The following is a 27820-nucleotide window of genomic DNA, read 5'->3' on the forward strand; positions in this document are numbered from 1 at the left end:
TTAAGAAATATTTTATTTATTTATTTTGGGAGAAGAATGTTGGAGTGTTCCAGGGCCTCCAGCCACTGCAAACGAACTCCAGATGCGTGTGCCCCCTTGTGCATCTGGCTAACGTGGGTCCTGGGGAATCGAGCCTCGAACCGGGGTCCTTAGGCTTCATAGGTAAGGGCTTAACTGCTAAGCCATGTCTCCAGCCCTGTTTCTTTTTCTTTTAAAAAAATATTTTATTTATGTATTTATTTATGAGAGAGAGTAGAGGGGAAGAGAGACAGGAAGATAGAGGAAGAATGGGCACACTAGGGCCTCCAGCTACTGCAAATGCACTTCAGATGCATGCACCATCTTGTGCATCTGGCTGGGTACTAGGGAGTCAAATCTGGCTTTGCATGCAAGCATCTTTAACCACTGAGCAATTTCTCCAGCCCTCCTATTTCTTATAAAGGTCAATGTTAATGTTTCCACAGTGAAAGATTCATCAATCACAACAACTTGGATGTGTGTTCCCAGGCCAAAGTTACTCACAGCTGGTTTGAAATTAACTATCTCTTATTCTTTTGGATGCAACAGCTCTTTAGCATGTTTTTCTTAGTTGCACATTTTTGTGTTTTGTTTGTTTCCTGACAGGGTGTCCCTCATATAGTCCAGGCTGCAATTCAACTCTTTTGAAAGAAGGGATGGAGGGAGGGAGGGAGGGAGAGAGAGAATGAATGGATGTACCAGGGCCTCTTGCTGCTGCAAAGCTTTACATAAGAGAATCAAACTTGAGCTGGCAGGTTTTGCAAGCAAGCCTTTTTAATGGCTGAGCCATGTTCCCAGCTCTGGAGGTCTGTTTCTTTAAGATAACTGGGATGAGGGCTGGAGGGGTGGCTTAGAGGTTAAGGTGCTTGTCTGCAAAGCCAAAGGACATAGGTTCAATTCCCCAGGACCCATGTTAGCCAGATGCACAAGGGGGCGCACGCGTCTGGAGTTCTTCTGCAGTGGCTGGAAACCCTGGCGCACCCATTCTCTCTCTCTCTCTCTGTCAAATAAATAAATATAAAATATAAAAAAAGATAACTGGGATGACAATGATAATGGGAAGTGGGTGGGGGGAGAGGGAGCCTAATGGACATGGTAGTGCCTTTAATCCCAGCACCTGGAGGCAGAGATAGGATGATCAAAGTGAGTTCGAAGCCAGTCTGAGACTACATAGTGAATTCCAGGTCATGCTGGGTTAGTGCGAGACCCTACCTCAAAAATAACAACAAGAAGAAGATGATGATCTTGTACTGAGTACCTGCCATATACAGCTACCATGATAGTCACTGCCAGCTGGGACAAGTGAGGGCTGAGGCTCATGTGGGGGAGTTCCAAGGAGCAAGAGATAGCACAATAGTAATCTTCCAAGTACCCGAGGAGCAGGGACAAAGAAATGCACCAGTGGGTGGCAAGGGGCAGTTGGGGGTTCAGATACCTTGAACCACAAAGTTCACCGCCTGTCTCTCTGCTTGTGCCCGGAGCTGTTGATTCTGTGCACAGATCCTTGGCAGGGGCCTTCTTCTGCCCATGATAGATGTCACATAGCCTGGGTTACAGGAAGAAGCACATGAGGGACAGAAACAGGTGGCACAACACCTGGTAAGGAATGTCTCCTAGGGCCCTACCTTGGGCTGATCTGAGTCCCCTGGGCTGCCTGAATATTGCCAGGGCAGATGAGTTCTGTACATGAGAGTGAGGGCCTCTATGGGATTGCTCTGCTGACTATGTGTCCCTCTGTAGACAGGGACAACTGCGGGCATGGCCTCTGTTGACCAGGCCTCAAGCTTCTACTCTTTTCTTTCTTCCAGCTGCACTCAGATCTGACATAGGACAAGGAAGAACATTTTCTTTAATCCTGCAGAAGTTCAAAGGTGTGTGTGTGGCTTAGATGATGAGGCCATTCTGGACTAAGTAGAACAAGGAGTAGAGGCCATGTCCCTACCCGAAGTCAGATCCAGGTGTTTTTGGGCCTGACACATAGAGTTTAGGGTTATGAAGAAACAGACATGCTGTGCTGCCATGTGCTTTGAGGACTTGTGTTTTAACTGTGTGGGGGTGAGATGCAAACCCTTCACTAATGAATTTAAAAAAATTGTTAGCCAGGCATGATGATGCACACCTTTAATTCCAGTACATGGAAGGCAGAGGTAAGAGGATTACTGTGAGTTAGAGCCAACCTGGGACTACAGAGTAAGTTCCAGGTCAGCCTGGGTTACAGTGAGACCCTACCTCAAAACAAAACAAAACAAAAACAAAACAAACAACAACGAAAAAAAAAAAAAAAAAAAACAAGGCTGGAGAGATGGCTTAGTGGTTAAAGTGCTTGCCTGCAAAGTCAAAGGACCCAGTACCCATGTAAGCCAGATGCACAAGGTGGTACAAGCATCTGGAGTTCATTTGCCATGGCTGAAGACCCTGGTGTACCCATTCTCTTTCTCTCTACCTGCCTCTTCCTTTCTCACTCTCTCAAATAAATCAATAAAAATAAAATATTAAAAAAACAAAAAATTATTGTTGCTGGGATGCTGGGAACTCAATCCCAGGTCTTCCATATGTTAGATAAGCTCCACTGAACTACACTCTAGCCCCAATATAAGCATCAAAAAGTGACAAGGTACTAAGTACCACCACAATGTGAGTGGTATGTGAAGTATCTTTTTTTTCCTTCCATACCCCTTGCTTTGCCCTTTCTTGGGATGGCTTCACATCCCTGAGGTCCAGGACTACTATCCTCACCTGACCTACTTTCAGTATTTGTTGCTCTGATCCACCAGATTTTCTTCCTAGGCCACAAATGATCTTTCGTTGGCCACACTGTGTGTGTGCATGCGTGCGTGCATGCATGTGTTTTTGTTTGTTTTTCGAGGTAGGGTCTCACTCTAGCCCAGGCTAACCTCTGAAGTCTCTTTATAGTAACTGACAGCAAAGACAGGGAGCATGTGTTTGTGAGTAAGTCTCACATTCAATCCCCAGCTGATAGTCTTTGGGTGGTGGAACCTTGCTGGAAGAGGTGTGTCACTGGGGTTGGAACTTGAGGTCAGTCCAGTCCAACTGGATGTTCACAAGCAAGCTCACTCTTGTTACTCCCACCTGCTGCTGATACATGAAGATGTGAGCCATTTGACTGCTCTGTCATGCTTTCTCCACCATGATAAAACTTCCCCTCAAAACTGTAAGCTCCAAATAAATCTTTCCTTCCAAGCTGCTCCTCGTCAAGTGTTTTGTTTCAACAACAAAAAGGTAACTGCAACAACATGAAAGAGGTGGCACCTCAACTCCCCCTTAGGTGTATTTTGAAAATGGCTATGGTTCCTATAAAGCCATCTGGCATGGGAAGGAAGGAAACAGGAACAGAAGAGGCAGCAGTCTTGGTTAAGTGTAATTGAAATACCTTCTGTTTGCCAATTCTGAACTAGATATGACCATGTGAACAAGCTGTGGGCCTCTCTGGGGGCCTTGGGAATGACTGCTGTGACTGTAAATCTGTAACTTTGGCCAGGAAAGACAGAGTGCACAGACACCTGAGAGAATCTGACCTGGCAGCCAGAAAGATCAAAGCTGGGAACTATCACTATTTTAACATTTCAAAATAGATAATATTTTAATTTTTGCCATGGATGTGTTCCTGGGAAAACGATGTTCAGTAGCCTGTGATCTGCTGGACACCTGGGGCAGGAATGAGTCAAATTATGAGTGCCCTAGGGGCATGTGGCGGCTCCTTTTATGGGCCAGTGGGAGATGGCTGGCACTAATGCTGCCTCGTGGCATATGCTGGAAAGCCAAGAAGGAACCTGTGGTGGGCTGCCCAGAACTTGTGGGCCATATACTCAGAACAGACTATTAGGCTACAGACTCTCGGTGAGCTTCTGAGAGGAGTTAGTGGTATAGTTATTGCCTAAGCCCCAAGGAGACATGCTAGAACCTATATTTGATGATGGATCCTTGCCAGGGCAATCCAATTTTTTAAAATTTGTTTGAGAGCAAGAAAAAGAGAAAAAGGAGGGAGGAAGAAAAAGAGAGAGAGAGAATGGGTGCGTCAGGGCCTTCAGCCACTGCAAACAAACTCTAGACACACCCTTGTGCATCTGGCTTAAGTGGGTCCTGGGTTCTTTGGCTTCATAGGCAAGTAAGTGTCTTAACCATTAAGCCATCTCTCCAGCCCCAGACAATCCATTTTTTATTTTTTATCCATTAGCAAGTGCTAACTGGTGAATGCTCTCTGCCTCAATTACTAATCTTATTTTTTGTTGATAATTTCTGTTCTTCTATTCATTTCCTTCCTTATTTAATTCACTCTCATGCTTTTATAAATTTATTGTGTTGTTTACAATTTATTTATAGTCACAAACCTCCATTTAAAACTACTCTTTTAAAATAATTTTTTTTTTTTTTTTTGAGGTAAGGTTTCACTCTAGCCCAGGCTGACCTGGAATTCACTATGGAATCTCAAGGTGGCCTTGAACTCACAGCAACCCTCCTACCTCTGCCTCCCAAGTGCTGGGATTAAAGGCGTGCGCCACCATGCCCGGCTTAAAATAATTTTTATTTCTAAGTAATCAGTACGTCTGAATCTCATGACTTTTGGTAAAAAAAATTTACTGCCATTTAATTCTAAAATTTTGTCCTTTTCTTGAGAATGTCTTTTTAAAATATTAAGTTACTTAGGATTGTGGCACATTTCCAAATAAGAATGTGGAGAGATAGCAGCCCACATAGAGTATGTATCTAATTACCTTCTTATTGTACTGTTTTCACAGACATTTAAATCTGTTTGGGTTTCTTTTGTGACTAGATTGCAAGGACTATGCATCTTTCCCAAAAACGCATTTCTCCAGGCTCAGGTTTTACCCATTTAAAAAAAAAATTTAAAAAATATTTACTTATAAGGAGAGAGAGAGAGAGAGCGAGAGCGAGCGAGCAAGCGAGCATACTAGGGCCTCTAGCTACTGCAAACTCCAGATACATGTGCCACTCTGTGCATCTGGCTTTATGTGGGTATTGGAGAATTGAACCTGGGTCCTTAGATTTTGCAGGCAAGCACCTTAACCACTGAGCTATCTCTACAGCCCTTATCCATCTGTTTTTAACCTGTCTGCAATTATCACCTGTTAATTCAAGTTTGCTCATTCTGTTACTGTAAGTGGAGTCTGGTCTAACCCCTTTCCACAGGGAGCCTTTCAGTCTTATTTATCCAGTGGGAACTGATGGTTCTCCAGCCACCCCCACCCAGCTTCTGTGACCTGGCCTTACCCATCCAGATGCTGTTCACCTGTATGGCTACCCCACCACAAAGCCAGGAGCAGTGGACACCACTGCCAACTGCAAGAGGAGGGAGAAGCCTAGAGGTGGCTGTCTTACCTGCATGGTGACACTGGGCAATAATTGTATGGGCAAAGTCCTTGATTTTCTTGTACTTCTGCAAAAACATCTCCAAAAAACGTGTGGCTTCTTGAACAGTAACTCCAAGGCAAGCAGCAAGCCGCTCCTTCCCTGTGAATGAGTGCATATGACTAGATTCTAGGCCTAACTCATACCAGGTGAGCTAGGTGTACCAAGAACATGTGCCATAGGGAGTGACAAGGTACAGGGAAATGGGCCAACTGAAGGCCCTGGGGACAAGGTGGAGAATCAGGGCCTAGTGGTGTGGGCTTTTATGGTTTGGGTAGTACTGGTTTTGTGCTTTACAAACTTAGTGCTATGTGCCATTGATCTGGACAGGGACAGTTCAATACCTATTTTTCTCAACAATGTTGGCCATCTATCAGGTGTTATAGGTAGAGCTGGAATCAAGTAGATGTAGTGCTGCTCTCAGCCTGGCCAACATATATCTGAATGCAGAACTAGGGGAGGTTGCAGAGGGCCCAGAGGAAAAGAGAGGGCTGAACTCATGCCAGATATGGGAGTAGTGTACCTAGGAACTCTTACATTTAGAGATCTTAGGTTTGGAATACATGCTAGTGGCCTAGACCAGACTTTTTTAAAAAAAAATATTTATTTATTTATGTTATTGATTTGAGAGAGAGTGAGAGAGAGAAAGATGCTGATAGAGGGTCTTCAGCCCTGCAAATGAACTCCAGATACATGTGCCACCGTGTGCATCTGGCTTATGTGGGTCCTGGGAAATCAAACCTGTGTTCTTTGGCTTTGCAGTCAAGTGCCTTAACTGCTGAGTCATCTCTCCAGACCTACTTATTTTTTGTTTTTCGAGGTAGGGTCTCACACTAGTTCAGGCTGACCTGGGATTCACTATGTAGTCTCAGGGTGGCCTTGAACTCATGGTTATCCTCCTACCTCTGCCTCCCAAGTACTGGGATTAAAGACATGTGCTCTCCAGCCCTATTTTTATTTGTTTATTATTTATTTGAGAGAGAAAGAGGGAGACAAAGAGATAGACAGAAAGTGTGAGCGAGAGCAAGAGAACACACTAAAGCATGTGTTAATGCTTCTAGCCACTGCCAATGAACTGTAGACCCATGTGCCACTTTGTGTATCTATCTGACTTTATCTGGGTATTGGGGAACCAAACTTGGGTCCTTAGGTTTTGCAGACAAGCACCTTAACTACTGAGCCATCTCTTCAGCCCCTAGGCCAGTCTTTTGCTCCTGAAAGAGGCAGGGCTCTTGTGAGGTAGCTTATACAAAGTTCTCTGGTGGAAATTGTAACCCGTGCTCCAGCCTAGCAAATAAGCTTCCTGCCTGCCGTGAGCATGTACTGGAACCTCACAGGTCTGGGTCTGACTCCAGCTGTCACCTGCAGGAGGTTTTGTGGGCATTAGAAAGTTGCTTAACACCAATACACCCCTATCTTCACTTATGCTTTAGGAACAATATTCCTTGGATCCAGGGTTTATCAGGGAACCTTAGAACCATGGCATGTAAAGCTTAAAACCCAGGATGGCTCCTACTTGGTGCTTATTGTGCAGTCATCCTCTTCCATATTCCTGCAGAAAGGAGCCACAAGGATGGGTTGGGGTCCCTTGCTGGACAGTAGTGTTATGAGGAAAATACTGGGTTCTAGCAACTGTATCATTTCAGGGAATCCCAGAGCTGATCCCTGGAGATGTTATTATCATCAGGGTCAGAGGAGAGCTTGCTGAATTTTGTACTGGCCAACTCTGGGTCATATTAGAGGGGACCAAAAGAAACTTCATACAGATGGTCAGAAACCATGGCCCAAGCTGGAGATGTGCACCTGTGAAGACTCCAATGTGGGAGATTGACTGATCTTTCAGATCCTCTATTCTAGTCTTCTCTTTAGCCAGGCCACTCCTGGCCTCAGCCAGCTGAAGCCTTCAGTAGTTCTGGACAACATCAATGCTGGAAACTTAGGACAGTGAAAGGGCAGATGTTGGCTTCTACTGCTTTGCCAAGAAGACTGGGAAATGGATGCTCTTTTGTCCCCAGTAGAGAAGGGTAAATGTTTGGAGTCCTTCATTCTCCCTTTATTCCCAGGCCTGTCTGAGTACTCAGAATTTGGGTGGAAAAGAAAAGATATAAAATTCTTTTTAAGGCTTAACCAAGACAATGTAATATCTTCACAATGAAATTATGTGTTTTGTTACATTTTTCTGAAATAATCTATCTATAACTCTTCTATCAAATTTTTATCACTATCCTCAGCTACAACACTTCAGTAGACAGTCTGTGGCTTTCAGAAAAGATATCAAGTGGTGGCTGAATCCACCACAAGGCCAGCCAGATGGGCTCAGAGTCATTGTCTTTTCTCATCTCCAATGCACTGTAAAGCCAGCTAGCCCTAGGAATCCTACTGTCTCTGGCTCACCAGTCCTGGGATTATAGGAGTGTGCCACCATGCCCAACGTTTAGGTAGGTGCTGGGGATCTAAACTTGGGTCCTCATGCTTGTGTGGCAAGCACTTTACTAACTGAGCCATCTTCCCAGCCTACCATCAATTTACTATGAGTACATTTTTCCTATATGCCCTTGAGAATACAACTATATTAGCAACTTTGAAATTCCTGCCTGTAATTTTAATATTTGGGATATCCCAATATCTGGTACCATGATAGCCTTTCCTCCTGGCTATCATCAGGCTGTTCCATTTCTTCATATGTTTAGGAATTCTGGATTGTATCCCAGAGAATATGTTCTATAGACTTTGGATTCTGTTATATTCTTCATAGGAATATTTTGTTTTTCAAAAGAGGGCCTCACTTTAGCCCAGGCTGATCTGGAACTCACTTTGTAGTCCCAGGTTGGCCTCAAACTCAGTGACTTCTGCCTCCTGAGTGGTGGGATTAAAGGTGTGCACCACCCTGCCTGGTGACACTACATTTTTTTTTTTTTCTAAAGAAGGAAGTTAAGTTTGGCTAAATGTAAACTTCAAAATATCTCCCTATAGTGGAAAGCAGCTAAAATCTGGGATCATCCCTCTTAGGCATATTTAGGGGTATATGGCAACTCAGAGCAGCCTGAGACCTGAATAATTTCATCCAGAAATTGGGCTTCTCCCATGGCTCCTTTTTGGACTTTCTCCCTTTGCTTTCTAGATTCTCCAATGGCCCCAAATACTATCCTCTGGATCTTTTTTTTTTTTTAAATATTTATTTATTTATTTATTTGAGAGTGACAGACACAGAGAGAAAGACAGATAGAGGGAGAGAGAGAGAATGGGCGCGCCAGGGCTACCAGCCACTGCAAACGAACTCCAGACGCATGCGCCCCCTTATGCATCTGGCTAACGTGGGACCTGGGGAACCGAGCCTCGAACCGGGGTCGTTAGGCTTCACTTAACCGCTAAGCCATCTCTCCAGCCCTATCCTCTGGATCTTTAAGGTAGTAAGACTGTGTTTCTACTAGAGTTTTCACCACCCACAGCATTGTCTGAGAATTGTCCTCAAGTGCAAGGCTGAACCATTCCTTTCTTCTAAGTGTCAGTCAAGCTAGTTCCTATTTGCTTTTGGTCACTTTCCAGTGCTTTCAGGTAGCCTTTAAATACTTTTCTCATGGTGAATATTTGATATATGTGAGGTTGGTCTGACAGGAGCTACCTGGCTATTGCCAGAAATCACACTTAAAATTTATGGCCAAGAAGAATTTCTTCTACTATAGAGCTGTACGGCTCTCTGAAGGGTAGTAGGAAGCCAAGGCCCTTGTCCACACAAAAAACCCGAGAGTGGCAGGCATTGTGGCAACCTCACAGCAGCAGCTTTGAAAGAATGAAGTTCCAGGCCCTGGATTCTTGCTCCTCACTCCTTGGCAGGGGCTGTCACACTCAAAGGTCACCACTTTTCTCCCCAGCAGGAGACTCTGGCCAGGCTCCTCTGCTTTGGACATTAGCTCCCTTTCTTTGCACTGACTCCTGTCCTTTATTTTTTTTTTTAATTTTTTATTTTTAGGTAGGATCCTCTTCTAGCCCAGGCTGACCTGGAATTCACTGTGTTGTCTCAGGCTGGCCTCAACCTCACAGTAATCCTCCTACCTCTGCCTCCTGAATGCTGGATGTGTGCCACCATGTCTGGGGGAGAGAGAGACAGACAGACAAGACAAAGAGAATGGGTGCACCAGGGCTTCCAGCAGCTGCAAATGAACTCCAGATGCATGTGCCACTTTGTGCATCTGGCTTTAGTGGGTAAGGGGAATAGAACTCAGGTTGTTAGGCTTTGCAGGCAAGCACCTTAACTATTGAGCCATACCTCCAGGCCCTTCAACCATTTTACTTCAGTTTTGTGGTTGCAATCACATGCAGACTATTTCTCAGAGCTCTCAGGACTGATTGGTAGAAGCACTAAACATTCTCTACCACTGAAGTCCTATGTGACAGTTCTTGTTTTTCTGGTGGCTAATTATATCCCATGTGTGCAAGTGAGCACATGTACGTGCATCTGCATATGCATGTTACCATATTAGGGAGACATTTCTACTCCCTTTCTTCCACATGTATCACTTGTTCATTTCTGTTTCTAGGGCCAAGAAAGGGACCCAAGAATGCTGGTTGGTCAACTTGACTAGATCTCCCCATGTGGCCCAGGTGTTGCTGCTCTGGGTGACTTCTCAGTCTCCATCCTAAGTGCAATCCTCAGAGCTTTCCATATGCCCCAAAGAAGTTCAGTGTGGGGATCAGCTCTGCTTTGGATCTCTTCTGGCAGGAGCAGGACTTCAGTCACAGTCCTCCTGGAGCAGTGTGGGCTTTCCATTTCCCATGCTCTCGCTATGTACCTGCTGACTGATGGTGACTTACTAAGGAGTTCATTGAGGAGTCACTGTGAGAACTCAGCTTTAGGCCAACTCTCAGAAAGAAGGGTCTCAGTATTCTGGGGACTGTTCGTGGCTTCTCAGAGTAGAGCTAAGAAGGCTCTGTGATCTGTGGAGGTGCCCAGGAAGTTGGAAGATGCTGACGTCAGCTGAGTGCAAGAGAAGCAGTGTTCCTGTGAGCCAGCTCTGGGTCAAGATAACAGATATCACGAGGAGTGCATAAGTCTAAGGTGGTGGTGAGGCCAGGGTGCACAGCAGGAGCTAAGCATCCAAAACTACATCTTCTGAGCATTTTCTCTGCTTGTTTCACAGCTCTGAGACTTTTCCTTCTGTCTTTATCACAGTCCCACAACAACTGTTCTCTCAAGACTGCTTTGGCACTATTTCTGCTACTGCTCAGCATTCCTATCAGCAGCTCTCATTCCCAGGGAGCTTCTGTGGAAACACATATATTATTGTACATCATCCTGAACTGCCTGGCCAGAGCTTCACTGGGTTTCCTGAGGCCCCAGAAGCCCAGGGACCTGATGGTTCACTTATGCCCTTAGCCCACTTATTAGCAAGGTTCTGGTTCAAACAAGGGGGAACAGAGACAGCCTAGTGAAGTAGCAACTACATAGTAATTCTTGCTGTCAGATGGAGCAGGAACAATGAAGGAAGCAGAAATGAAATCTTAGGGAGGGAGCCCTTGTCACCACCATGGCTAAAAGCAGCCAAATTACCCCCTTCAACCAGCAACAAGACGAATGATTCAGTGCTTATTTACAGTGAAGTTCTCTTCCTCTCCAGAAAACATAACACAAGAGCTCCAAAAGGAGCTGGCAGGTGTTGTGAGGCCACATTTCTTTCGGGTACAACCATGGTGCAAAAGGATGACCCTGCCATCCTCCTGGAGCAAACCCTGCCACTGGAGAGGACAGGGCCAGGCAACTTTGAGGAGAGTAACAAGCACATACTGTATCCCTCCCTTTTGAGCCAGCTCCAGCTTGAAGGGTCAGGAAACCTCTGGAAACTGCTTGGTGTCTTAGAATGTCTGTCAACATAGTTTAGCCCTGAAGCAAGATCCAGACAGGAGGTAGATGACAGAAATGCAAGTTAATTGTGCCAGTTATAGTCCCAGCAACTCTGTGAGAGCATTCACAGAGATGGAGATGGGTAAGGAGGTAAAGAAGTTTATTGCTCTGGAGGTGAAAGAACAGGCACCACCAGGCCTGCAGAGCTGGAGTTCATGGCAGTCTGGAGTGAGGATACAAGGCATCAGGATGTAATCTATCTGATAGAATGCTGCTTTCCCTCAGAGCAGAGACCCTAGGAAGGCTTGGTGCACAGTGGGGAGAAGTCTGAGGAGGAATTGGGCCAGGCACCTCTGGAGAAAACTACCAGCATCACCACTGTCCCTCTGAGTTCAATTCTGGGATGTTTTCTATACCCTGGAGAGTTGGGATGTCCTCAAAAGGTTGTGACTTATTCTTCTATGTGCTCCTCTGTGCCAGGCAGTGAGCAGAACTAATGGGAAGGCCTGCCCCCTTGGGCTCACATTTCGGATGGATGTGTGACACTAAGCAGATGAACAGGTGCACAACTGTTTCTTCTTAGACAGCTGGCTTTGAAAAGTGGAGTGGTCACAGTGCAAGTGGGAAATGGAAACTGAGGAAAGTGAAGACCCCTCCCTACCCCTACCCCCAGTTAAGCCTCAGATGAGACCACAGCTCCAGCCAGTATACTGAATATAGCTGGCAGCGGTGGGCCCCGCCAGGACTGTGATATAGCAGAAGAATGTTGTTGTAAGGTGCTACCTATAGCAACTTATTACTTAGAGATGGGTAATCAGTACAGTGGTGGAGGATGGCTGAGAAAGGGAGAGTTGAGTGAAGAAGGGTAAGCTCTGCGCCTGTGGAGAAAGGATGAGTGCAGAGCTGTAGGGCCTGAAAGGCCCTGGACAAGTTATCATCTTTGATACAGGAGAGGAACTCTGGATGCCCATCCATAGCACTGCAGTCAGATACTGTGAGGTGTCTGGGGATGACAGGCTGTGCACTGATGAGCTCACACTGAGGCAGATGAAGTTTTGCTGTGCTTTCTTGGATGAACAGAGTTTCCTGACCAGGAGGTGAGTTATCTTCTCAGGTTTATGCATATGTCCTTACTCAAAGCAATGCAAACCAAAGGAAGGTGGTCTACCTGGGCCCAAGCCAGTGATGGGAGACTGCTCTATGAGGACAGGCCCACAGCCTCTGCCAAGGGGAAATCAGGTTGCATTTCAGCACAATCCAGAGGGAGGAAAGAACACTAACAAAAATCTCCAGACACTGCAATCAGGGAGTGAAAGGGGAGGAGCAGGGGATGAAGAAGGAGGAGCAGAGCATGTTACTGAACCTGTGCTAAAAAGTAGAACCAATAAAACCAGAGTCCATTTTAGTTGGATAAACTCTGCAAAGCCTTGATGTGTATAAGGTTGAGGGTCTACAAGCAGAGAAATGACGCCTGGCACATAGGTGTGGCATGGGATGGGGCCTGGTCACACACTCTGTACTTCTGCTGCCTCCTCTGGAAGGGTTGGCTATAACGCTGTGGGTCAGTGATACAAAGTGGTCTGCCTAGTGTCTGGTGTTTGTGTGAACAACATACAGGGGCACATAGAATCATTTCTCTGAAGCATGGCACACTTACACATAGGCACATAGCCATTGGAGAACCCAAGCTATAGCCCCTTTTATGGCCCACCTGCTCCATAGACCACCGAGTACACCACCTTCTTAGTCTGCTCTCTGTCTGCATGTGTCACGTGCTTCACAGGAATGTTCTTCCTACATGGGAAGATGGCATATCATCAGGCACAGTTGTCAATGTGTAGCCTTTTCATCACTTCAAGCCACACCTGTACCACAAGCAGCAGAATGTGACATGTAAAGCTTCCCACTCATTTAGGGCTCCCCAGTAGGCACCAACAAGGCTGCAACAACTACAAGCCAGCCAAATGTCAGCTCTCAAATTCTGGGTTCTCCACACATCAAAACTGAAAACGATTTTCACCAAATGATGCCCATCCAGCTCCAGAGGAGCCTGTTTGTGTGATGGGTCCTGGGCATGGACACAGCCAAGACTGCTATAGGGGCGAGCTGGTTTCTAGTCTTTTCTAGTCTCTTGCAGGATTGTATAAATAACCTCTGCTTTGGTCTGCCAAAACCAGCAAGGTGAGTCCTTTTCTGGTGCTATAGCATTCAGATAGAAGAAGGGTTGACTGTGTGAATAACATCAGTTCCCAAAGATTAAAGTTGAAACACACAGAACACCACAAATGCCACCAAAAAGTCATTTCTACCTGCCTGGACATTCCCCAAGGACATCTACATCAGGTCGCACAGTGGACTGAACACAAGATTCAAGTGCCAAAAAGCACACATCCATGCGTATACACACACACACACACACAGAGAGAGAGAGAGAGAGAGAGAGAAAGAGAGAGAGAGAGAGAGACAGAGAGAGACAGAGAGAGAAAAGAAGTCTTGGGTTGGGGAGAAGGCTCAGTTGGTAAAGAACTTGTTGTGCAAACATAAGAACCTGATTTTAATTCCCAGCACTCATGTAACATGCTAGGTTTGGTGGTTCATTCCTGTAATCATAGCATATGAGAAGCAGAGACAGATGGATCACCAGGGTAAGTAGATTAGTCTAGCCTCTTTTTTTTTTAATTTTTAAAGAGAGCAAGATAGATTTTTAGACACACACACACATACACACACACACACACACGCACGCACGCACGCAGAATTGGTGCACCAGAGCTTCAGCCACTGCAATCAAACTGCAGACACTTGCACCACCTAGTGGCCATGTGCCACCTTGTGTTTACCTCACCTTTGTGTGTGTGGTTAAGGTAGGATCTGGAGTGGCAAACATGGGTCTTTAGGCTTCACAGGCAAGTGCTTTAACCGCTAAGCAGTCTCTCCAGCCCCCTCTCTCTCTTTTTAAATTAACTAATTTAATTCCCAGAGACTGGGAATAGAAGGAACATATCTCAATATAATAAAAGCTATTTATGACAAGCCTACAGCCAACATATTACTAAATGGGGAAAAACTGGAAGCTTTTCCACTAAAATCAGGAACAAGACAAGGGTGTCCACTGTCCCCACTTTTATTTAATATAGTTCTGGAAGTCTTAACCATAGCAATAAGGCAAGAGACACACATAAAAGGGATACAAATTGGAAAGGAAGAGATCAAGTTATCATTATTTGCAGATGACATGATTCTATACATAAAGGACCTTAAAAACTCTACTAGCAAACTGTTAGAGCTGATCAAAACCTACAGCCATGTAGCAGGATACAAAATAAATACACAGAAATCAGTAGCCTTCATATATGCTAAAAATTATTTATTTATGGTGGAGAGAGAGAGAGATAGACATAGAGAGAGAGAAAGAATGAATGAATGTGCATGGGTGTGCCAGGGCCTCCTGCCTAGAAACGAGTTGCATATGCGTGCACCACTTTGAATATCTGGCCCCACATGGGTATTGGGGAATTGAACCTGGGCTGGCAGGCTTTGCAAGCAAGTGCCTTTAACCACTGAGCCATCTCCCCAGCCTGAGAGACCCCCTCTTTTTCTTAAACATTTTTATTTATTTACGAGAGACACACAGAGAGAGACAGAGAGAGAGAGAGAGGGAGAGAATGGGCATGCTAGGACCTCCAGCCACTGCAAACGAACTCCAGATGGACGCACCCCCTTGTGCATCTGGCTAATGTGGGACCTGGTGAATTAAACCTGGGTCCTTTGGCTTTGCAGGCAAACACCTTACCTGCTAAGCTATCCCTCCAGTCCAAGAGAGACCCTCTTTTAATGAATAAAGTGGAGAGCAATTTCCTGGCCTCCACATGGACACACACAAGTGCCTACACAAACATATATACACACATGCATGAACACCATACACACATATCCATGCAAAAAAAGAGAAACAGAAAGACGAAAAGAAAAAAAAAATATAGAACCTTTTCCTAGTCTTTGTGATTGCTCTGTGTTAGGCCCCTTTTGTTGAATAGCAAGTCTATTCTGAACTCTACTTTAGCTTTTACTTCCTGTTTGCAGGGTGCCTCGAAGACCAGCACAGGATGAAAAGCTTTTTAGGTCTCCTCTGAGCATGCCAGCTACTCTTGGCATGCATGAGGTCTCTAGATTTCCTAGTATATACAACTAATTTTGAATGGCCTAATTTCACAAAGAACACTTTCCCCAAATCACCTGTGCTCTATTGCTTACCTCAAACTCTTAACATATTTTGCATCAGGCAGGATGTTTGTTAACCATATGATTTTTTTTTTTTTTTTTGAGGCAGGGTCTTGCTCTAGCCCAGACTGACCTGGAATTCACATGTAGTCTCAACCTGGCCACGAACTCCCAGCGATCTTCCTTCCTCTGCCTCCTGAGTGCTGAGATTAAAGGTGTGTGCCACCATGCCCTGCCTTATGATGTTTTTAAGTGACATCCACCACTTCTCTGCAGTGGGTTCTGAGTCAGGTGAAATAATGATAAGCACCCATGTCAGTCCTTGACAAATGAGAATGAGTACTTTTTGCTCCCTCCAGAACCAGGTCCCAGATTCCATGCTTGACCAACCTGCAGCTGCCACAGTGGGGCTGAGTGGAGGAGAAGACGACAGATACCACGAAGCTCTCCTACCATTCCTGAGTAGCTTTCTCCCTTTCTTTAAAAATTTTTTTGGTAGGGCTAGAGAGATGACTTAGTTGTTAAGGCACTTGTCTATGAAGCCTAAGGACCCAGGTTCGATTCCCCAGTATCCATATAAGCCAGAGGCATATGGTGATACATGCTTCTGGAGTTTGTTTGCTGTGGCTAGAGGCCCTGGTGTGCCCATTCTCTCCCTCCCTCCCTATCTGTAATAAATAAATTTAAAAAACTGAAAAATTTAAAAATTACATTACATTAAGTTTTTTTCTTTTGTGTATGAATGTGTGGACACACACATTCCATGGTGCATATGTGGGAGTCAGAGGACAACTTTTCAGTGTTTGTCCTCACCTTTCACCTTTGAGGTAGGGTATCTCATTGTTGTGCACTGCTGCTTTTAGCCAGGCTGGTGCCACTTCTGCCCCTGCTTCTGGTAGATTCTCCTATCTGCCTCCTTTCTTGCCTAAGGTATGTCTGGGGTTACAGATGCCTGCCACAATGTCTAGCATTTTTTTTTTTTTTTCCGAGGTAGGGTCTCATTCTGGTCCAGGCTGACCTGGAATTAACTCTGTAGTCTCAGGGTGGCCCTGAACTCATGGCGATCCTCCTACCTCTGCCTCCCAAGTGCTGGGATTAAAGGCGTGCGCCACCATGCCTGGCAATGTCTAACATTTTTAAAGTGTTTTTTGGGGTTCCAAACTTGAGTATCATAATTGTACAGCCAACATTTTATCCATTGAGTCATCTCCCTAGTTCCCTGCCTTTTTCTTGACTCAGCATTTTCCTGGCTGGGGTGAACCTTTGCTTAATCTCCAGAGTTCTGGCAGATCTTGCTTGAATTTTCTGTTTCTGAGTGGAATGGCCTGATGGGCTGCCTCTTCCACCATTTTACTCACATCATTAATTTTTAAAATTTATGCGCAAGAGAGAGACAGAGAGAGAGAATGGGCACACCAGGGCCTCCAGCCACTGCAAAAATATAAATTCCAGACGCATGTACCCTCCTGTGCATCTGGCTTACATGGGTCCTGGGGAATCAAACCAGGGTCCTTTGGCTTTGCAGGCAAATGCCTCAACCGCTAAGCCATTCCTCCAGCCCACATCATTAATTTTGACCATTTGATTTCTTAGTATCAATGCCTACCTGTCTAGTTCCCCCACTTTCTTGCTGTGTTATACTTCTTTATCCTCTTTCTTATCTGACCCATAAATACAGTATTATAAGAAGCTGGAATTGCCAGGCATGGTGGCCCAGCCTTTAATCCCAGCACTGTGGAGATAAAAGTAGGAGGATTGCCTTGAATTTGAGGCCAGCCTGAGACTACATAGTGAATTCCAGGTCAGCATGAGCTAGAGTGAGACCTTACCTTAAAAAACCATAAAAAGGGCTGGAGAGATGGCTTAGCGGTTGAGCGCTTGCCTACGAAGCCTAAGGACCCCGGTTCAAGGCTCGATTCCCCAGGACCCATGTTAGCCAGATGCACAAGGGGGCGCATGCATCTGGAGTTCGTTTGCAGCGGCTAGAGGCCCTGGCGCGCCCATTCTCTCTCTCTCTCTGACTGTCACTCTCAAATAAATAAATGAAAATAAACAAAAAAATTTTTTTTTTAAAACCATAAAAAAATAAAGGCTGGAGTTAGGTGGGAAGACAAAATCTAAAATGTCTGTTCCTATATCACACTCGATACCCACTCCCTACCTTTTAGGGAAATCTCATATGTGTTCCAAGCCTGTTTCCAGGAAATAGATTGATAAAGGTTTTGAGAAATCCCTAGTACAACCGACCAACAACAACAAAAAAAATCAAGCATAGTAGCTGGGCGTGGTGGCGTACGCCTTTAATCCCAGCACTCGGGAGGCAGAGGTAGGAGGTCTGCCATGAGTTTGAGGCCACCCTGAGACTCCATAGTGAATTCCAGGTCAGCTTGGGCTATAGTGAGACCCTACCTCAACAAACAAAAAAACCCCCCCAAAACAACAACAACAAAAAATCAAGCATAGCTTCCACTGTGTCCCTGCATGGCCACCTGTGATGAAAGGAGACATTATCTGAGCTCAAGTGTGGGATCTGATGACACCACAGGAGTTGGTGGCAGGAATCAGGAGCAGGGCTTCTTCTACTACCACATAGGCAATGCCCTTAGTGTGACATGCAGGAATGGATGACTCTGTGAAGCAGTGTTAAAATGTACCTCACAGAGAAGCAGGCTGTAACTGTGCCAGAAAAGATAAGCTCACATTATGAATACATCAAGCAGCATATTCTGTTTTTGTGCCAGTACCATGCTGTTTTTGTTACTATGGCTCTGTAGTATAGGTTAAAATCAGGGATGGTGATACCACCAGCCTTATTTTTGGTGCTCAGTATTATTTTAGATATTCGAGGTTTTTTGTGATTCCAAATGAATTTTTGGATTGTTTTTTCTGTTTCCATGAAGAATGCTTTTGGAATTTTGATAGGGATTGCATTAAATGTGTAGATTGCTTTTGGTAAGATTGCCATTTTCACAATATTGATTCTTCCAATCCAGGAACAGGGGATGTTTCTCCACTTTCTAGTGTCTTCTGCAATTTCTCGCTTGAGTGTTTTAAAGTTCTCATTGTAGAGATTCTTTACTTCCTTGGTTAGGTTTATTCCAAGGTACTTTTTTTTTTTTTTTTTGATGCAATTGTGAATGGGAGTGAGTCTCTGATTTCATCCTCTGTGTGTTTGTTGTTAGCATATATGAAGGCTACTGATTTCTGTGTATTTATTTTGTATCCTGCTACATGGCTGTAGGTTTTGATCACTCTAACAGTTTGCTAGTAGAGTTTTTAGGGTCCTTTATGTATAGAATCATGTCATCAAGCAGCATATTCTGATAACATAAAATGAACTTCCTTCTCAGTTGCATTTGATATATTCATAATTGAGCAAATGCTAATATACATGGAAAACATTAATATTTTGCATAAAGTAGGAATATTTAGCAATGATCACAGTCCAATGTAACTAGAAAATCAAAGCAAAAAGAATCTTTCCATCTAGGCCTATAGGAATGGCTTAGTAGTTAAGGCAGTTTACTGCAAGGCCAAAGGACCCCAGGTTCAATTCCTCAGAACCCACATTAGCCAGATACACAAGGGGGTGCACGCGTCTGGAGTCCCTGGTGTGCCCATTCTCTCTCTCTCCCTCTCTTTGTCAAATAAATAAATAAATAAATAAAAATAACATATTAAAAAACCAAGAATCTTTCTATCTAGAAATAAAAAACAAAAATCAAAACATTTCACATGAAGAGAAATATAAACAGAAATTACATGGTTTCCAATAAAAACAACTTATATCAGAGCTAATGGAATGTATATAATAAAACAGTAGGGACATTTCATGGTCTTATGTTCTTGTATTAATCAAGTATATAATGATAATAAAATAAATAATGATAGTAATGGAAAATGGGTAACAATAATAAAATTGTTTTTTTTTAAATTTTACCTTGAGGTAGGGTTTCATTCTAGCTCAGGCTGACCTGGAATTCACTATGTAGTCACAGAGTGGCCTCAAACTCATGGTAATCCTCCTACTTCTGCCTCCCGAAGTGCTGGGATTAAAGGTGTGCGTCACCATGCCCAGCCAAAATTGTTTTTAACTTAAAAAGCAATGAGAGTAAGAAATCAAACCAAAATAATGCAAAAGAGAGGAAATGATACAGCTGGATTAAACATACAGACAGAAATTAATGATGTAGGAGGCAGATGAGCAGTTTATAAAATTAAAAAATAAAATTCTGGCTGTTATAACAAGTAAAATAAGATAATGACATTAGTTTCATCAAGAAAGGAGAAAACACAAACATATAAAATAAGAAGTAACAAAGGAAAGTTACTAATATGGAGAAAGCAAAAAAACCCTTAGAAACTATTTTTTTTCTTTTCACAATTTTTATTAACATTTTCCATGATTATAAAAAATATCCCATGGAAATACCCTCCCTCTCCCCACCGCACTTTCCCCTTTGAAATTCCATTCTCCATCATATTACCTCCCCATCTCAATCATTGTACTTACATATATACAATATCAACCTATTAAGGACCCTCCTCCCTTCCTTTCTCTTCCCTTTATATCTCCTTTTTAACTTACTGGCCTCTGCTACTAAGTATTTTCCTTCTCACACAGAAGCCCAATCATCTGTAGCTAGGATCCACATATGAGGGAGAACATGTGGCGCTTGGCTTTCTGGGCCTGGGTTACCTCACTTAGTATAATCCTTTCCAGATCCATCCATTTTTCTGAAAATTTCATAACTTCATTTTTCTTTACCGCCGAGGAGAACTCCATTGTATAAATGTGCCACATCTTCATTATCCACTCATCAGATGAGGCACATCTAGGCTGGTTCCATTTCCCAGCTATTATAAATTGAGCAGCAATAAACATGGTAGAGCACGTACTTCTAAGGAAATGAGATGAGTCCTTAGTATATATGCCTAGGAGTGCTTTAGCTGGGTCATTGACCTCATGCTGAGTGTGATAGCATACCTTTGTAATCCTAGAATTTGGGAGGTAGAGATAGGAGGATCATGAATTTTAAGCCAGCCTGGGGAATAGATGAAGATTCCTTCTAAAATAAAAAAGACCTTAATACAGGTGAAAGAATTACGTAACGCAATTGCCTAATATGAGTGAGGTCCTTGGGCTCCATTATCAGTTCTTAAAAAAAAAAAAAAAGTAAAATTAACCAGTCTGCTCTGGAGAGTGCATTCCCAGAATGTATAGGCCGGAGCTCCAGGTTCCTTTCCCACCTCCCAGTTCCCTGGTCCCAGTATCCCTGCTGCTAACTTGGGGCTATGGGCCCTGCAAGGCATCATGTTGTGGAAGCAGGATCCTTGCTCTGCCTTCCTGTTTGAATGGCCTCTGGGTCCCCAACTCCTGGATCCAGTGCTCTGGAGGGTGTGTACCCAGACTGAATAGGCCAGAGCTCCAGGTTCCTTCTCCACCTTCTAGTTCCCTGATCACAGTGCCCTGCTGCTGGCTTGGGACTGCTGGGTTCCTGCATGTGTTTCCTGTTGTGGAAACAGGCCTTTTTCTCTGGATTCCTGATTGACCAGTCCCTGGGTCCCCAAATCCCTGCTCCCCTGAGTCAGAGGGTGCACGGGCCACTGTGGGAACTGATTCTTGGCCCTGGCTCCTCAGCTTTTCAGCTCCTGGTTCCACAACCCCTGATTCCCTTGTGCTGAAGAGTGTGCAGGTGGAGTGAGTAGGCCAGAGCTCCCAGTTCTCCACCTCCCAGTTCCCCAGGTACCTTTGATGTACTTGCAATCTCACAATCTGTGGTTATGAGCCCATCCTACACCAATCTAGTTCACATTTAAAACAGGATACTCACTGAAGATCTTGTTTCCTCTTCAATAAAATAAGACTTTTCACCATGATGGGTAGACCACAATGCAAAACCCAACAAAAGTCAGAAAACTGAGAGATCACCACCAAGGATGACTAGCCCCACAATGAAAACCTCCAAAGAAATCATAGAGAAAACAACAGAAGTTGAATCTCAAATGAAAACACACAAGCTATGTGACCCTGATCAGAAGAATTGATGAGGGCTGGAAAGGTGGCTTACTGGTTAAGCACTTGCCTGTGAAGCCTAAGGACCCTGGTTTGAGGCTAGATTTCCCAGGACCCATGCTAGCCAGATCACAAGGGGGTGCATGTGTCTGGAGTTCATTTGCAGTGGGTGGAGGCCCTGGCATGCCCATTCTCTCTTTCTCTCTATCTGCCTCTCCTTCTCTCTCTCACTCTCAAATAAATAAATAAAAACGAACACAAAAAGTTAAGAAAAAAAGAATTGATGAACTGGAAGCAAACCATCAAAAACATGTCAATGAAATTGAGCAAAATTGTCTCTTAGAGCACTCAGCTTTTGACACTAGGCTTAACTTAATTGAAGAAAACCAGAGAACTTCAAAAGAGATGTAGATGAATTGAAGGTGAGTCAAAAAATAGATGATCTCAATAATGACCTGACTAAGCTTAATGAAGACATAATCAAATGCAAGAATGAATTCCAGGAAACATCAAGAAAATCAGACCTTGAACTGAAATAATACTTCAAAAAAAGAGATGGACATGATGCAAAATAATACCAGCAGAAAATAAAAATCAAATAAAACTTTAAAAACCTCTCTAGAGCCGGATGTGGTGGCACATGCCTTTAGTCCCAGCACTTGGGATACAGAGCTAGGAGGACTGTCCTGAGTTCAAGGACACCCTGAGACTGTTGGGCCCTGAAGGGCCCAGGGGTGAGGCCTAGTGGAACTTCCTGAGCCTAGTTAAAGTTTGGCAACCTGTCTCTGGCCAGCTATGACTCAGCAAGACGCCTAATGGCTTCTGGCCTGCTACCTCCACGTGGCAATTGTAATTACCATTTCAATAGTTAAAGTTTACTATTGGCCCTTACCTCTTCCCCCATCCTAAAATCCCCGCCTTCGTCCCCAACATGATATAGGCAACTGCTCAGAGTAATAAAGCAAGTTGTTTCTGCGAGTTCCTGCATTGAAAAGACTCCCGACTCAGTGTGGTTTTTCTCTGGTGGCCAGGATAGGTTTCTGAGTCATCCAATGCTCATCATCCTCCTCAACCCCTAGGGAGGAACCAGCAGGCCTGGTTCTTCCCTTGGCACTACCTGACCGGGAAGGAGCCCCGGCATGAGACTACATAGTGAATTCCAGGTCAGCCTGGACTAGTGTGAAACTCTAACTTGAAAAACCAAAAAAGAAAAAAAAAAACAACAACAAAAACCCCTCTCTAGAACCCCTTACTACAGAGTCACTCATGTGGAAGACAGAACCTCTGAACTGGAAGACAAGACTTGGAGTCCAAAAACTTTGCTAAGTTCACAAAATCATGCCAACAGACTATGAGGGAACCATGGGATAACCAAAGTGACCAAACATCTGTATCATGGGTATAACCGAAGGGTAAGAAATCCAAGCCAGAGACATACAGAACATATTTAATAAAATTATTGAAGAAAAATTTCCAAATCTTGCAAAAGAGAGGCCCATCCAGATACAAGAAGCACACAGAACATCAGACAGGACCAAAGAATAAAATATCCAAGGCACATCATAGTTAAAACTCTTAACAATGAAAACAAAGAGAGATGCTAAAAGCAGCAAGAGAGAAAGAACTCACTACATACAAAGGCAATTCCATCAGAATTATCTCAGATTTCTCAATGGAAACTCTTGAAAGCCAGAAGGGCCTGGAATGGAACACTTCAAAGTCTAAAAAACTATGGCTTCCAACCAAAACTAATGCACCCAGCAAAAGTATCCCTTATAATAGATGACAAAAGGAAAACTTACCATGAAAAAAGCCAGCTCTATGATTATATGCAAAGCTAAACCTACAGAGAATGTTTCAGGGAATTTGCCACACAGAAGAGCCAAACAACCAATTTCAAGAGCCTACAAGAAGAAGATCACAATAACCAAAACTAAAGTAGGCTCACAAAAGTACAAAGCCTAAGAAAGCACAAAATCCCATAAAGCACCCCATCATGGCAGGGATTAAATTGAACCTCACAGTTATAAACTTAAATATTAATGGTATTAACTCACCTATCAAAAGATGCAAGATAACAGGGTGGATCAGAAAAATGGACCCTTCTATCTGCTGTCTTTAAGAAACCCACCTCACCACTAAAGACAGATACCTCTTCAAGAGGGTGAATGGATGGAAAATATTTCAAGCAAATGGAAATAAGAAACAAGCAGGTGTTGCTATATTGATATCTGGTAAAATAGACTTTAAACCAAAAGTAATCAAAGAGGATGTGGTGGTTTGATTCAGGTGTCCCCCATAAACCTAGGTGTTCTGAATGCTAAGTTCCCAGCTGATGGATATTTGGGAATTAATGCCTCCTGGTGGGAGTGTATTGTTGGGGGCGGGCTTATGGGCTTTATAGCCAGTTTCCCCATGCCAGTGTTTGGCACACCCTCCTGTTGCTGTGGTCCATCTTCTGTTGGCCAGGGGGTGATGTCCACCCTCTGCTCATGCCATCATTTTCCCCTGCCATCGTGGAGCTTCCCCTCGAGCCTGTAAGCCAAATAAACCTCTTTTTCCCAGAAGCTGCTCTTGGTTGGGTGATTTCTACCAGCAATGCGAACCGGACTGCAACAGTAAAGTGGTACTGGGAGTGGGGTTGCTGCTAGACACCTGACTATGTGGCTTCAGCCTTTTGTAGCTGATTTTCAAGAGGAAAGTGGAAGGAGTTGAAACCTTGGCCTAAGAGATGCCTTGCAGTGCTGTAAGTACAGCTTAATGGACTATTCTGGTCTGAGCTCTAAGACCTGAATGCAGTAAGAACTATGGACTGTGAGGTTTGGCTTATGAGGGTGAGAAAGAGCTGTGCCTGGACTGGGCTAGCAGTTTGTGTGAGAAGCTTGCTCTTGTGCCCATGTTCTGAGAAGTTGTGCAGGGTTGCTTTGCGTAGAAATGAACTGGTGTGTGCAGAGGGATATGGCACAGAAAGGAAAATCTTTGGGTGAACTGCTGCCTGTTTAGCTGCAACTGACAGATTACAACTTTTGAGACTGGGCTAGCTGACCTGCGCTAGGGCAACAAGAAGAATGTCAACTCTTTTGAAGGGGTCTGAGTGCTCAAGGAGTGTCCTGTTCTTCAAAGTCTGCTTTAATCCCCCCTGGATTAACAAATTGGCACCCTACCTGGTATTGTGGAGTATAAGAAATGCTGGAAAGAGGGTCATTGAGTTTGCAACACGGTCTTGTGTTTTGGAAATGGCCATGGGCAGTGTGAAGCAGGTTTGCTGGTTGCCTGCATAGAGACCCCATGGGGCCATGAAGATGAACCGTGGCTTGCAGTGGAGACCCAGTGGAGATGCCGGGACCATGAGATGGCTGCCGAGGAGCTGCCGGCCCCGATGAAGTTTTCCAGGACTGTGAGTAGCCTAGCTGGAGGGGTGGAATTGGAATGCCAGAGACTTGTTGCTGGTTAGAATTATCGGACTTGAAGATTTGTCACTGGTTTGAGTTGCTGGACTTGAAGCTACAGAGTTTGATGTTTGCCCTGGTTGTTTTGAATCTTGTATTGGTTGAATGTTTCTTTGCTATGCCCAATGCCATCTATTGCAGTGTGAATATTTATTCTGTGCCATTCTGGGTTTTTTGAGGTTATATTTTGGTATTATGGCTCAGTTAGAAGATCTTGAACTATGGGGATGTATGAACATCATTGGGATTGATAAAAACTATGGGGACTTTTAAAGTCAGACTATTACATTTTACATCATGCATGGATATCAGTTTATGGGGGCCAGGGGCGGAATGTGGTGGTTTGATTCAGGTGTCCCCCATAAACCTAGGTGTTCTGAATGCTAAGTTCCCAGCTGATGGATATTTGGAAATTAATGCCTCCTGGTGGGAGTGTATTGTTGGGGGCGGGCTTATGGGCTTTATAGCCAGTTTTCCCATGCCAGTGTTTGGCACACCCTCCTGTTGCTGTGGTCCATCTTCTGTTGGCCAGGGGGTGATGTCCACCCTCTGCTCATGCCATCGTTTTCCCCTGCCATCGTGGAGCTTCCCCTCGAGCCTGTAAGCCAAATAAACCTCTTTTTCCCAGAAGCTGCTCTTGGTTGGGTGATTTCTACCAGCAATGCGAACCGGACTGCAACAGAGGACAAAGAAGGCCACTTCATACTCATCAAAGGAAATGATCCAACATGAGGATATCACAATCATAAATCTATATGCACCAAACACAGGTGCACCACAGTTTATTAAACAAAACCTACTTGACAACAAAACAGAAATAAGCACCAACACCATCATAGTCGGTGACTTCAATAATCCACTATCATCAATAGACAGTTCATCCAAGCAGAAAAACAACAGAGAAATAATAAGGTACAACAACACTATAGATCAATTAGACCTAAAAGACATTTATAGAACTTTCTATCCTAATGGAATTCAATAGAATTCAGAAGTAAGAAAAAAAATGATACAATGAAATGTGTAGGAAAATCGATGAACCTAGAACAGATCATACCCAGCTTATACACACAATCACAGAAAGACAAACACTGCATATTCTCACTCATCTGCAGTTCCTAATCTGGATCAGCTTGAGTTGCTGGCATACTGGACAGGCAACTTGAGGCCCAGACAATAGGGATAGAAGTGTTTGGTGTGGGTGTGTGTGTGGCAGGGAGAAGGGATGGACACAAAACTGAATCCAAAATGAACTGGTACCATAGAAACCTTTCTCCTTGAAGGTAGACTAAGTTATAATCCTCAACAGTATAGAGGGAATACCAGAAAAGGGCCCTGGAAAGGGTGAGATGAAGCCTAACCTTAAAAAAACTTTGGCTCTGACATGTAACTTACAGTACCAGCAATAGGTGCTACCCACATTGAGCTGTTTATTGGAGAGACCTATGAGGTCCACAACACAAGACGGGCTTCTGTCAAAGTATTTGATTACCCACTTGATTACCCTATTGCTGAAGAAACCATATGCTCCTGGCACAGAACATGGAGAGACCTGGCTGGAATCTGGAAGACAGCCAGTCCTCAGAAAGTTAGCCCATGTAGTGTTGGAAAGTGCTATGTGAGTTTCTTGGGGAAAGTAACCAACAACAGTGCAAGCAAGCAGGCAGTCTAAGCTACTCAGAAACAACCAGCCTGATAAGAAGTACACACCAGTGCAGTGGTGGCACACAGCCTTGGTAGGTAACCAATGGCTTTCTGATTGGCTAAGAGGTCTTCTCAGTGGAAAGGAACCCATATCTGGAACTGGGAACTAGGTCTGAATCTTATGGAGACAAAAATTATGGTCTCCAGTGTTAAGTTCCCACTAGTCTTTGGCTATAAGAAACCCTACCTCAAAAAAAAAAAAAAAATAGGTATAGAGAATGGCTTTCTAGCTATAGTTCAAAATTCCAGTAAAATAAAAGAATACACACACACACACACATATATTTGGTTTTTGTTTTTTTGAGGTAGGGTCTCACTCTAGCTCAGGCTGACCTGAAATTCACTGTGGAGTCTCAGGGTGGCCTCGAACTCATGGCGATCCTCCTACCTCTGCCTTCCAAGTGCTGGGATTAAAGACATGCACTACCATACCCGGCCTAAGAATGATAATTTTTAAAAGTTGCCTTTTATATTTACTTACTTTTATCCATTTTATTTATTTATTTTTTAAGTAAGAGACTGAGTCTCATGTTATCTCAGGTTAGTCTTGAACTTGTTATGTAACTGAGGATGACATTGCACTCCTGACCCTTCTGCCTCTACTCGTTGAGTGCTGGGCTTACAGGGATGTACCCCAACACCTAGTATTAGCATTCCTGCTTGTATTCAATTGTATGTATGTTTTATGGGAGATAATGTTATTGTTCTTTGTTTTTGTTTTTTTGAAGTAGGGTCTCACTTCTGGCCCAGGCTGATCTGGAATTCACTATGGAGTCTCAGGGTGGCCTCGAACTCACAGTGATCCACCTACCTCTACCTCCCGAGTGCTGGAATTAAAGGTGTGCACCACCACGTCTGGCTTATGTTATTGTTCTTAACATAACACCTAAAAGTACTTATAGGTGAAGAATTATGATGTCTGTGAATATCATTAAAAGGCACAGCAAAATAATACTAAATACATAATTTTAATATGTTTAAATAATATATGAATAAGGATTGGGGGGATGGCATTGGGAGTGGATAATGTGCTTTCTACTTAAGCATGAGTATCATTGTCAGGAACCCCTAAGGCCACTTGAATTATGGCCCTGGGTCCTATTTATTGCCTGCCTCTGTGGCTCTTAATGATGTGGAATTTTGGGGTTCAGAGGAGTCATCCTAGGCCTGTGAGTCCCAATCTTA

At 44.0% G+C, this 27820-nt stretch overlaps 1 protein-coding gene across 1 annotated transcript in view; it reads right to left on the reverse strand.

Annotated features, from left to right (window-relative positions):
* The window catches only part of Poln (DNA polymerase nu), a 286447-nt gene that overhangs the window by 7281 nt on the left and 251346 nt on the right, over window positions 1-27820 (reverse strand). Inside the window, exons 18-20 of the mRNA XM_045130272.1 lie at window positions 12957-13039; window positions 5377-5508; window positions 1454-1564 (exon numbers count right to left, since the gene is read on the reverse strand). Of these exons, the coding sequence (XP_044986207.1) occupies window positions 1454-1564; window positions 5377-5508; window positions 12957-13039 (326 nt within the window). The remainder of the gene's footprint in view (window positions 1-1453; window positions 1565-5376; window positions 5509-12956; window positions 13040-27820) is intronic.

This window comes from Jaculus jaculus, chromosome 11 (assembly GCF_020740685.1).
Source record: "Jaculus jaculus isolate mJacJac1 chromosome 11, mJacJac1.mat.Y.cur, whole genome shotgun sequence".
NCBI lineage: Eukaryota > Metazoa > Chordata > Mammalia > Rodentia > Dipodidae > Jaculus > Jaculus jaculus.